Source organism: Protopterus annectens, chromosome 8.part0, assembly GCF_019279795.1.
Source record: "Protopterus annectens isolate FY-2018-M chromosome 8.part0, PAN1.0, whole genome shotgun sequence".
Classification (NCBI taxonomy): Eukaryota; Metazoa; Chordata; order Ceratodontiformes; family Protopteridae; genus Protopterus; species Protopterus annectens.
The window spans coordinates 1,880,074,761-1,880,087,772 of record NC_056741.1 but is presented as its reverse complement, the minus strand read 5'-3'; the positions used below and the strand labels follow the sequence as shown (position 1 = coordinate 1,880,087,772).

The window sequence follows — 13,012 nt, the reverse complement described above, 5'->3', positions numbered from 1 at the left end:
GTGGTATATCGACAAACATGAGGAATTAGACCCTACCTTCCTTGCTGGTTGGCACTTCTGATATGGGATCTTGCTATCAAGTATCAAGTGACTCTGCAGGCAGTTTATATCCCTTCTGGTCAAAACTCAGTCCCATGAATGGATGCTTCACATGGATATGTTTCTGGACATTATTCACCAGTGGGGTACTCCTTTGAACAGACAACTTCCTCCGTTTTGTGTCAAAGTCCTAGGTCCTCTGGCATGGAAAGTGGATGCCCTCTCATCTTCTTGGGAGGGGATGTTTCTTTATGAATTCCCCTCCCCTTCCTCTGTTCAGGATTCAACAGGATGCTCCCAAAATCTTGTAGGTGACTCCCTTTTGGCCACAACAGCACTGGTTCCCGCTACTTCTGCATATAGCTAGGGGCAGTCATCACAAGTTAACTCACAGGATGTATCTAATCACACAAAACAAGGGCTCTCTCATCCATCCCTATCTGTCCATGGTTTAACTGACATTGTGAGTAATATGGTTTTGATCTCTCATAGACACCTTTTTTTAATGAAGATGTTCTGCAAGTCCTGCAGGAGGCCAGGAAACTTACTATTAGGAAATTCTACTTATCCAACTGGAAGAGGTTTTCTATTTGGTGTTTGTCTCATAATCTGAACCCACTTACTGTGGATGTTCCTTTGGTTCTGTCTTATTTGTGTGAGATGCTCAATTCTGGTTTGGCCTATTCTAATATTAAGGCCCATTTATTAGCCATCTCTGCTTGTCTGCCTTTATCTCCTCCTTTAGCTTCTAGATGCAAAGTTAAACAATTGCTCAATGACGTCCTTAATATTAGACCTCCCAAGAAGCCTGTTCTACCTCCCTGGGATCTTAACTTTGTTTTGGAGAAGTTGACTTTGGCTCCTTTTGAACCTGCTGTTTCACCTTCCTTGAAATATTGTTCTTGGAAGACTGTTCTGTTGTTAGCTCCCACTTCTGCCAGATGGGTTTCTGAGTTGCAGGCCCTTATGGCTTGTCCTCCTTTTTTGATTTTTCATGAGGACAGGGTGTCCTTATGCATTAATCCCTCCTTAATGCTTAAGGTAGTTAATGAGCTTTCCCTTAATCAGTCTATTTATCTGCCTACTTTTTTCCTCCTGTCTACAGTCTGACAGTGAGAGTGTGCTGCATACTTTGGATGTGCATAGGCAACTCAGAATTGATTTGGATCAGACTAAGGCTATTCGTAAATCTGATCAGTTATTTGTTTCTTTTCATCCTAGATCTTTGGGTATAGCTGTATCCAAACAAACTATTTCTTCTTGGCGTTCTAAGGCTATTTTCCTTTGTTACACATTTCATGGCAAAAGGCTTCCTTCTTTAGTTGAGGCTCATTCTACTAGAGCTGTGGCCTCTTCTGGTGCTTTTTTTCAAGGGTTTAGATACTAATTCTATTCTTCAAGCAGCTACCTGGTCTTCTGTGCATAACTTTACTAAACACTGTATACAAGTTGGATGGTATCTCTAGAGCTAGGGCTGGTTTTGCTAGTGCCATTCTCCATGGCATCTTAAAGGGGCTCTTCTTCTTGTCCTTCCCCCTCACACATTTCCTTTTGAGCTTTGGCACTCTCCTGAATGTTATGAATACTGCAGCAGTGAATGTAAGGATATAGTACAGTTCTGTAGAATCTTACCATAACGGTAGATGTCCATGCCATCACTGCTGCAGCATTTGGTCCCTCTCTCCTTCCTCCTAGTCCTTTCCTTCCTGGGTGTACAGGTTACCTCTTGGGTTCCTTGGACTGGTGTTCCTACTGGGGCAATCACTTCTGTTTATGGTAAGCCTGATCATTTCCTTTATGCCCTACAGTACACAAGGAGCATTTGAGTGATGTTCAGGTGTACCTTTTAATGCAACAGGAAGTCTTTGGTTTACTGGCCAGATGACAAGACTCCATGGCAGGGAACCCTAATTGTTATGAATACTGCAGCAGTGAAGGCAAGGACATCTACCATTATGGTAAGATTTTACACAATTGTACTTTCTGTATGGAAGGCATCTAGGAGAAATAGTAACAGTTCAGTGTGGAAAAGGATATTAGAGAAATATTAACAGTTTAGTTTGGAAAGGGATATTGGAAAAACAGTAACAGTTTAGTGTGCAAAGGGATACAGGATAAACAGTAACAATTCAGTGTGGAAAGCATTATAGGAGATACAGTTACAGTTCAGTCTGGAAAAGGATTATAGGAGACAGTAAAAGTTTAATGTGGGAAAGGATAAAGGAGATACAATAAAACTTCAGTGTGAAAAAGGATATAGGAAATAAAGCAACAGCAACAGTTCTGTGTGGAAAGGGATATAGGAGAAACAGTAACAGGTTTGTGTAGAAAGAGATATAGGAGAAACAGTAAATATATATTGTAGAAAGGGGTATAAGATAAACAAAACAGTTATGTGTGGAAAGTGATAAAAGGAGAAACAGAAACAGGTCTGTGTAGAAAGGGATATAGGAGAACAGAAATGTTTCAGTGTAGAAAGGGATATAGGTGACACAGTAACAGCTCATTGTGGAAAGGAACATAGGAAAAACAGTAAGTTCAGTGTGGAAAGGAATATAGGCGAGACATTTAACAGTTCTGTGTGGAAAAGGATTATAGGAGACACAGTAAGAATTCAATGTGGAAAGGGATATAGGAAATACAATAAAAGTCCTGCATGGAAAAGATATAGGAGATACATCAATAGTAACAGTTCTGTGTGAAAGGGATAAAGGGGATACAGTAACAGTTCTGTCTGGAAAGGAATATAGGAAAAAATGTAACAGTCATGTGTGGAAAGGGATACAGGAAAAAAAGTAACAGGTCTGTGCAGAAAGGGATATAGGAGAAGGAGTTACACTTCAGTGTGAAAAGAGATAGAGGACAAGCAGAAAAAGCTCTCTGTGGAAATGGATATAGGAAAAATAGTAACAATTCTGTGAGCTCTGTGTGGAAAAAGGTATAGGAGGTACAGGAACAGTTATGTGTGGAAAGAGATATGGAGATAAAGTAACAGTAACGTGGGGAAAGGGATATAGGAGGAAAAACATAACAGGTCCATCTAGAAAGAGATATAGCAGAAAAAGTAACATGTCTGTGTAGAAATGGTTATAGCAGAAAAAAAGAAATGTCTGTGTAGAAAGGGATATAGGAGAAACAACAACAGTTCAGTATAGAAAAGGATATAGGAGAAAAAGTAACTGGTCTCTGTAGAAATGGATTGAGGAGAAAAAGTAACAGGTCAATGTATAAATAAATATACAAAAAACAGTAGCAGTGCAGTGTGGAAAGGGATATACCAAAAACAGAAACATGTCTGTGTGGAAAGGGATACACGAGAAACAGTACCAGTTCAATGTGGAAAGGAATAACAGGAGAAACAGAAACAGGCTGGTGTGGAAAGGGATATAGGAGAAGCAGTAACTGTTCAATGTGGAAAGGGATATAGGAGAAGCAGTAACTGTTCAATGTGGAAAGGGATATAGGAGAAGCAGTAACTGTTCAATGTGAAAAGGGATATAGGAGAAGCAGTAACTGTTCAATGTGAAAAGGGATATAGCAGAAGCAGTAACTGTTCAATGTGAAAAGGGATATAGGAGAAGCAGTAACTGTTCAATGTGAAAAGGGATATAGGAGAAGCAGTAACTGTTCAATGTGGAAAGGGATATAGGAGAAGCAGTAACTGTTCAATGTGGAAAGGGATATAGGATAAGCAGTAACTGTTCTATGTGGAAAGGGATATAGGAGAAGCAGTAACTGTTCAATGTGGAAAGGGATATAGGAGAAGCAGTAACTGTTCAATGTGGAAAGGGATATAGGAGAAGCAGTAACTGTTCAATGTGGAAAGGGATATAGGAGAAGCAGTAACTGTTCAATGTGGAAAGGGATATAGGAGAAGCAGTAACTGTTCAATGTGAAAAGGGATATAGGAGAAGCAGTAACTGTTCAATGTGGGAAGGGATATAGGAGACAAATTAACAACTCTATCTAGAAAGAGATATACCAGAAAAAGTAACATGTCTGTGTAGAAAGGGGATATAGCAGGAAAAGTAAAAGGTTTGTGAAGAAAGGGATACAGGAGAAACAGAAATGCTTCAGTGTACAAAGAGATACAGAAGACAAACTAACAGCTCGATGTGTAAAAGGATATAGGAAAATAATAGTTAAGTGTCAAAAGAAATATAGGAGACAGTAACAGTTCAGTGTGGAAAATGATTATAGGAGGCAATAAAAGTTCAGTGTGAAAAAGGATATAGGAGAAACAGTAAATGTTTGGTGTGGAAAAAAGGATATAGAAAATATACTAATAGTAACAGTTCTGTGTGGAAGGGATATAGAAGAAACAGTAACAGTTCAGTGTGGAAAGGGATATAGGACAAAAAGTAACAAGTCTGTGTACAAAGAGATATACAAGAAACAGTAACAGTTCAGTGTAGAAAGAATTATAGACGAGACCGAAACAGGTATGTGTGGAAAGGGATAACAAGAAAAAAAGTAACAGGTCTGTGTAGAAAGGGATATAGGAGATACAGAATCAGGTCTGTGTGGAAAAAGATGTAGGAGAAATGGAAACATTTCAGTGTGGAAAAGGACAGAGGGGAAAAAGTAGCAGGTCATTGTACACTGGGCTATATAACAAACAGTAACAGTTCAGGCTGGAAAACGATATAGTTGAAAGAGTAACAGTGGATATAGGAGAAATGGTAGCTGTTCAGTTTGGAAAGGGAAACTGAAGAGCTGAATAGCTAAAAGAAAGGTGTAATAAGTGGCTCTTCTTTTTCTTTTGGCTGCTACCATTAGAGGTCGCCACAGCCAATCATCTGTTTTCATTTCTTCCTATACTCTGCATCTTGCCCTGTCACACCAACCACCTGCATGTCCTCTCTCACCACATCCATAAACCTTATTTTAGGCCATTCTCTTTTCTTCTTACTTGGCAGATCCATCATTAGCATCCTCATCCCAGTAAACCCAGCATCCCTCCTCAGCACATGTCCAAACCAACGCAATCTTGCCTCTCTGGCTTTTTCTTCAAACCATCCAACCTGAGCTAACCCAACCCTCTAATATGCTCATTTCTAATCATATCCATCCTCATCACACTCAGTGCAAATCTTAATATCTTTATCTCTGCCACCTTCAGCTCTGACTTCTGTCTTTTTGTTAATGCCACCTTCTCCAACCCATATAATGTAGCTGGTCTCACTACCATCTTGTAGACCTTCCCTTTCACTTTTACTGCTACTCATCTGTCACAAATCACTCCTGGGACTCTTCTTCACCAAATCCACACTGCCTGCACACTCTTCTTTACCTGTCTTCCACACTCACCTTTACTCTGAACTGTTGATCCCAAGTATTTAAACTCGTCCATCTTTCCCAGCTCGACTCCCTGCATCCTCACCATTCTTCTGTCATCCCTCTCATTCACACACACATATATTCTGTCTTGGTCCTGCTGACCTTTGTCCACTGCCAACTTCCTCATACAATACCACAACTCCTTTCTAGGCACCCTGTCATATGCTTTCTCTAAGTCCACAAAGACATAATGCATCTCCTTCCGAACTTCTCTATACTGCTGCATCAACACCCTCAGAGCAAACATCACATCTATAGTGCTCTTTCCTGGCATGAAACCATACTGCTACTCACTAATCATCACCTCTCTTCTTAACTTAGCTTCCACTACTCTTTTCCATAACTTCATGCTATGGCTAATTAATTTTACCCTCTGTAGTTACTACAGCTCTGCACATCACCCTTATTCTTAAACATCAGTACCAATACACTTCGTCTCCACTCCTCATGCATCCTCTCACTTTCCAAGATTCCATTAAACAATCTGGTTAAAAACCCCACTGCCATCTCTCCTAAACACCTCCATGCTTCCACAGGTATGTCATCTAGACCAACAGCCTTTATCATTTTCATAGCTGTCCTTATTTCCTCCTTCTAATCCATTGCACTTCCTGATTCAATATCCCCACATCATCCAACATTCTCTTTCTCATTTTACTCATTCATCAGCCGCTCAAAGTACTCTTTCCATCTGCTCAACACACTCTCCTCACTTGTGAGTACATTTCCCTCATTATCCTTTATCACCCTAACCTCCTGCACATCTTTCCCAGCTTGGTCCCTCTGTCTAGCCAATCGGTACAGGTTCCTTCCTCCCTCTTTAGTGTCCAACCTTTCATACAACTCACCATATGCCTTATCCTTAGCCTTAGCCACGTCTCTCTTCACCGTATGCATCATCACCTTGTAATCCTGTCTACTTTCTTCATCTCTCTGACAATCCCACTTCTTCTTCGCCAACCTCTTCTTCTGTATAGTCTCCTGTACTTCCTCATTCCACCACCAGGTCTCTTTGTCTTCCTTCCTCTATCCAGATGTCACACCAAGCACCTTTCTAGCTGTCTCCCTTACCACTTCTGCTGTGGCTGTCCAGCTGTCTGGTAACTCTTCATTGCCACCCAGTGCCTGTTTGAAGTCTTCCCTGAACTCCACCTTACAGTTATCCTTTTTCAACTTCCACCATTTGATCCTTGGCACTGCCCTCACTCTCCTTCTCTTCTTCCTGATCGCCAACATCATCCTACAGACCACCATCATATGATGCCTAACTAGGCTTTCCCCGTCACCACTTTACAGTGTCCAATCTCTTTCAGACTGGCCCTCGTGCATAGGATATAATCCACCTGTGTGCATCTTCCTCCGGTCTTGTATATCACCCTATGTTCCTCCCTCTTCTTAAAATACATATTCACCACAACCATGCCCATCCTTTTTGTAAAGGCCACTACCATCTGACCTTCTGCATTTCTCTTCTTAACACCATACCTACACATCAGTTCCTTATTCCCTCTGTTCCCTTCACCCACATGCCCATTGAAATCTTCTCCAATCACCACTCCCACCCTTGGGTATACTCTCCACCACTTAATCTAACTCGCTCCAACATTTTTCTTTCTCGTCCATCACAGACCCAGCTTTGTGAGCATTATACACTAACAGCATTCATCATCACACCATCAATTTCTAGCTTCATAAGCATCACTCTGTCCAACACTCTTTTTACCTCCAAAACACTCTTGACATACTGCTCCTTCAGGATAACCCCTACCCCATTTCTCCTCCCATCCACACCATGGTGGAGCAATTTGAACCCACCTCTGATACACCTGGCCTTACTCCCCTTCCATCTTGTCTCTTGCACACACAATATATCAACTTTCCTTCTCTCCATCATAGCGGTTAACTCTCTCCCTTTACCAGTCATACTGACAACATTCAAAGTTCCTACCCTCACTTCCACACTCCTAATTTCCTCCTCTCTTCCGGCATCCAGGCATGACTTCCCCCTTTTCTTCTCTTTCTCCTTCTTTGGCCAACAGTAGTCCAGTTTCCACCAGCACCCTGTTGGCTAACAGTACTAGAGAGTGGTCATTGTTAACCTGGGCCTTGACCGATTCAGTATAAAAATCTGTATTGTTGTCTGCATATTTGCTCTGGCAAAAATTTTACACCGGATGCCCTTCCTGATGTAACCCTCCTCATGTGGTTAATAAGTATAAATCTAAATGAGAAAAGCAGTGTAGTTAAAAAGTCTGCAATAATGAAGTATGGATGGATGAGGTATCTCAGCCGGTATTTATCGAGGTTTGAAAGTACTAATAAACAAAAGTATTTTCATGGTGCTTTAATGTGTTAAATCCTTATTTGGAAATTAGGTGTAGAAATGCTGCATATATTCACTTAAAAATGAAAATAATACATTTAAAAAAATTAATAATAAGTAAATCCCTGACTGCTTTTCTGGCAGAATTATTAAACTTTGAAACAAATTAGCACAACTAAACCAGTTGTTTATATCATATGAAGTCTTTAAAACTAAATGGGATAGTGAAATGTGAGGAAAGCAATTGAAATATGGTAATGGATGGCAGATAAAAGGAATTCAGTATTCATACCCTGAAACAATTTACGTATAATAAAGAATACAATGAATGTTTTTACTTGAATTTTCTGTTTGCCTACTTGAGCACTTATGAGGAGTTATTAGGAAGCTTAAACACATTAAATTAAAATTAAAATGTAATAATTATCTCTGGTTGAATTTGAGGTGTACATGCACAGTTTTTTTGTGGATGGAGTTAAAGCAGAAATTGATCTATAGAACATCCAACTTACCCAGTGAAGAAATGTAAAAAAAAATGCATACTTTTATAAATAGAAAATAATCAGAAGCAGATTTTCTATCCCTATTGTACCATTGACATCCTGGTAGTATTGGAGGTCTCTATAGAAGACTGACTTCCCATTATTAGCAAAAGATGTTTCAGTAAGCACTCCATTTCCACCATTTCTCATATGGTTACAATTATATCATCTAATATAGCTGTACCTTCATTCCAATTTTGCTACTTCTGTTAGCTTACTTCTATTTCTGTAGTTTCTGATGGAATGTTTGTCACCCAGGTGCATTGTTGTGCATTTCCTCATGTTAAAACTAGGCTGACTGCCTATTGTTCTTTTAATCTTGCTACATCTCTGCTGACTGCAGCATTTATGTACATTATATATATATATATATATATATATATATATATATATATATATATATATATATCGTTTAGTGAAATGACTATTCAGTAGTTACTGGTAGTTAAGGAACAGGATCTGCTGAAGTGCTTCCGACCGAGAAGTGTAAATTGCATTTCTGTAAGCCAAACAGAACAAACTTAAGGAAGTAATTTCCTTCGATTTATGAACAGTGGAAGCCAATAAACCTTAAGTTTGGGTAGCAAAGTACCATTCATGGAGGAGTGTTGAGAGTTTCATGGCACAAGCAAAATGGTTGCACAGTTTCATTTCTGATTCCATTCAAACTGTTTGCATTTCTAAGGTGCAAGTCCCACTTGAAGCAAAAATATTTTCCATGATTATATTCTTTGGTCACTGTAGGCCGCAGTGGTGCAGCAGTTAGTGTTGTCACCTCACAGCAAGAGGTTCTCCAGATTGATTCTTGGCTGGACCAGCTTTTGTGTGGAGTCTGCATGTCCTCTCCATGGTCAAGTAAGTTTAAAGACATGCAGGTAGGTACAAGCGTGTGTGTGCCTTCTTTGAAGGTTAGGTGCCGGGCTGCCAGCTCAACACTGTAAAAAGTCACTGCTAATCATTAGCGGACTGGAGTTCTGCTGTGGCAACCCCTAACCGGGAAAAGTCAAAAGACAATTATACTCTTTGGTCACTGAGAAGCACAAGCCATTTGAAAGCAAATACACTGCAAGCTATTATTTAGTGTTCACAATAGTTCATATCTACAACATTCAGTTCATCTACTTGTCTGTCTTCTCATATTTCCAATCACAGTGTGTCCCTTAGCTTTTTGTCTCATTTGCTTCCTATTTATACTCCCAGTGTACATTTGTCAGTGTCTTCTATTACCAAGAAGTAATGGAAGAAAATTCAGACTGCATGCACATATTTAAAAAAATCCTCAAACTTTACACTAGTAAACCTATTTCCCTTCTGCCTGTACTGTATTCTTTCTCAGTGTCAGGGATATTTACATTATTTTCTTGCGCTGACATATACCAGAAGGATCAAATTACTGTTTCAGATATCTGCAACCCCTAAATATCATGCACACTGATTTATGTTCAACTGACTTACCTTACACCACAATGGGCTGCAGTGACCACCCACTGGTCACTGATCAATGAGCCACCACAGAAGTGCCAGCCACTCTGGGTCTGAAACATAAAAAGTTTTAACACTTAGAACCAATGGTCAATTTAATGACTGAAACTATACTTTAATAGCCATAAAAAATATGGCACCATAGATGGTCAAAACACTGAAAACAGACCTGTAAAAAAATACATACATCAGTCGCTTATATTACTATGATTAATGTATGGGGCGATATATGTTTGAGAAATTACAAAAGTATGAACTTAGTAAGACATAGTTATCTAGCTGAAATACAGATTCTTACAAATTATTTATTCAATCAAAACTGGAAGTATGGAGAATAAAGGACTTCAGACATGATGTCACTTTAATGATGGCTTAGACATGAGGCCTGCTGGCAAAATGGCATTATGTAGCATTATGATAATCGTGTGTCATAAGACCACATATTGATTAATCAGCTTTTCTATGAGTTCAGCATATTTAATTACCTGACAGCAACTCATGTGACAATATGTCATGTTTCATCCATATCTCTCTGCACTAAAGGCAAGTTTTCCCAATTTTCCTGCTAGTTGTAGTCAATATGGGCAAATGCACATAAGACTGGACAGCCTTGTGCCTGTAGAGACTGAGAAAAAGGAAGCACGAGTGAATCCTAGTTGCACAGTCATTGTCAGCAATAATGCTGGAATGTACTTTTGTTTGCTTCTTTTAATATACCTGGCAGTTGTGAAGAGTTTTACAGGTTGTGTCTAATATTGCCTTTTTTTGTTAATTTGTTTTTTTGCAACTGAACTCATAAAATGTTTGATTTTGTTGTTAATTACTGAAGATTATGCTAAGTAAATTATGGTATATATTAAACTTTCTTATCTGTTATTTTTTGGAAGTGAAGTTTGATGTGAAACCTATTGTTATATTATTTTTTAATGAATTAAAGTCATATTTAAAAGTTTTGCCTGATTTTGGGTGTTTTTCTCTACATGGTGCATTTTGGCATTACCATTGAATGGCATATTTTGTGTTGTTTTTGAGTTAGTACAACCACGGAGAAAGCTTACCTCCACATAATTGTACAGGGGGGCTTGCGCTACTTGCAAAAATACTTTATTTGTCACTGTAGTGTGTAGTTTGATGTTTTTTTTTATTTCAGCCAAATGATAGGGCTTATTATTTTTTCATTTTCTTTTCATTCTTTTTATGTTCAACATTGCAGATGCTAATTGTTACCTGATAAAATCATCTTACTATATCTTTCACCCTCGTCTGTGTGTGTGTGTTTTGTGTGTGTGTGTGTGTGTGTGTGTGTGTGTGTGTGTGTGTGTGTGTGTGTGTGTGTCTGTGTGTGTGTGTGTGCATATGTCTGCACTAGTGTGTGTTTGTATGTGAGTGTGTGTATGTATTTGTGAATGTGTGTATACACATGGAGAATCCTTGGATTGCTACATCTGTGAGGACATGATAGCTTAAAATTCACTCTGAAATGTTTTCATTGAAAGTGTTTTAATGTCTACATTTAACAAACTTCCTTTCTACTTCAAGTTGAGAAATACACAAAGTGTACTATAACTGTCTGAAAAATTATACCAAACTAGTTCCCCCCACACCTCTGAAGTCCTATGCATTCAGAGTGTAGGGACTTGTCCCCATTCAATAAAATGTGACTTATTGTGTCTGAGTTTTTAGTTAGAGGTAAGCCAAGGACAGAAAGCAAATCTATTTCTCTTTGTATTCTGCTACATTCCCTGGAATAGTTGCATTAAATTAAAAATAAAGGGCATGCTTTTATAAAACTTTAAAATAAATACCTGTAAAGAAACTTGCCATGGCCAAGACCCTGAAACAGCTTCCTCTCCATTCACAATTCTGGCGTACCCACTGATTACTGGTTTAATGGCTGGAATGCCACAGCCTGTTAGAAAAAAAAACGTCAAAATTCAGTGCTACCTGTTAGCTATTCATTAATACACTTCCGATATATTTTGCTTTATTCTTGTGCATTACTTCCAGCTACATTACAATCACTAAAATGTGAGATTTCACACAGCATCAAGGATATGGCAAGGAAAAGACATTTCTTAGAACTAACGGTACTTTACACCTTAGAGGGTAACAGAAAGACTTTGATTTTTAAACTTTCTGATGAAATATGGTCCAAAAAATATTTTAGTATTTTTTTCTGTTAATGTCATTGTACTTGTATGATCATTACTTTTCTAACAACTGATCAAAGAATAATTGTAGTACCATACATAACCATACGAATTATCTAGTTTTTATACCCATTAGTTCTATTTTACACAATTTAAATGTTCTTGCATTTGCTTCTGCATGTGATTTCAGCTTGCATTCCTTCCTGAGAATTATCTTTATTAAATTCTATATATTTAAGCATAAAAACTGAATCAGTTTGTCAGGCAATCACAGAGTGTTATTTGTAGCAGATGAATTTACATCACATCTAGAACAGTTTGTGTCAAGATCTAGATTCAGATTGAAAGTGTATCAGGATAATATAATAAATAGCATTTATATAAATAAAAACATATTGAATCCTGTTATACACACTTACAAAATACATACATTATTTTATGCCTGAATATCAATGTGTGTGTGTGTGTATGTGTGTGTGTGTGTGTGTGTGTGTGTGTGTGTGTGTGTGTGTGTGTGTGTGTGTGTGTGTGTGTGTGTGTGTGTGTGTGTGTGTGTGTGAGGTACGGCACTGGGGAGGCACTGGATGCTAGAACCAGACTTCATGCCACCCACCCTAAAATGAGATGAGGCAGATGTAGAAAATGCAAAATATAGAAACAAAAGAACAAGAAAAGGGTAAGATAGTGATAACTGGTAGGAGGAGCCTAAGGGTGGGGAAAGGGAGAAGGCAAAGTGGATAGGGTAGCATATGGGAAGTAACATATAAAAAGGACATTATAAAAGTATAAAACATCATTAGAAAGGGAAGGCAATACAAAGGATTAGGAAGGAATGCTACTGATGTGTAAAATTGGTGAACACCTACTGTGAAAAGCTCATTAAACAGAAGAGGGTAATTTTACAGAAAGTCATTTGGGTCACTCAGATATATCATGGAAGTTCAAATCAGTGAGGATGCTGGTAGAGTAACGGTTCTACTGTTCATACCTTTCAACTTCTTTTGCTCAAGAATGCCAGACAAACTGTCAAAACTAATGGGGTTACAAATTTTAAAAATCAGGGACATATTATATTAATTTTCTTAAAACGTTAATAGACTAGGTTTTGCTTGAAAATGTATTTTCTGGACAATAAG

At 38.5% G+C, this 13,012-nt stretch overlaps 1 protein-coding gene across 1 annotated transcript in view; it reads right to left on the bottom strand.

Moving 5' to 3' along the window:
• LOC122808129 (chymotrypsinogen A-like) overlaps nt 1–13,012 on the bottom strand; it is a 36,557-nt gene that overhangs the window by 19,923 nt on the left and 3,622 nt on the right. The window contains exons 2-3 of the mRNA XM_044079098.1: nt 11,532–11,635; nt 9,700–9,779 (exon numbers count right to left, since the gene is read on the bottom strand). Of these exons, the coding sequence (XP_043935033.1) occupies nt 9,700–9,779; nt 11,532–11,635 (184 nt within the window). The remainder of the gene's footprint in view (nt 1–9,699; nt 9,780–11,531; nt 11,636–13,012) is intronic.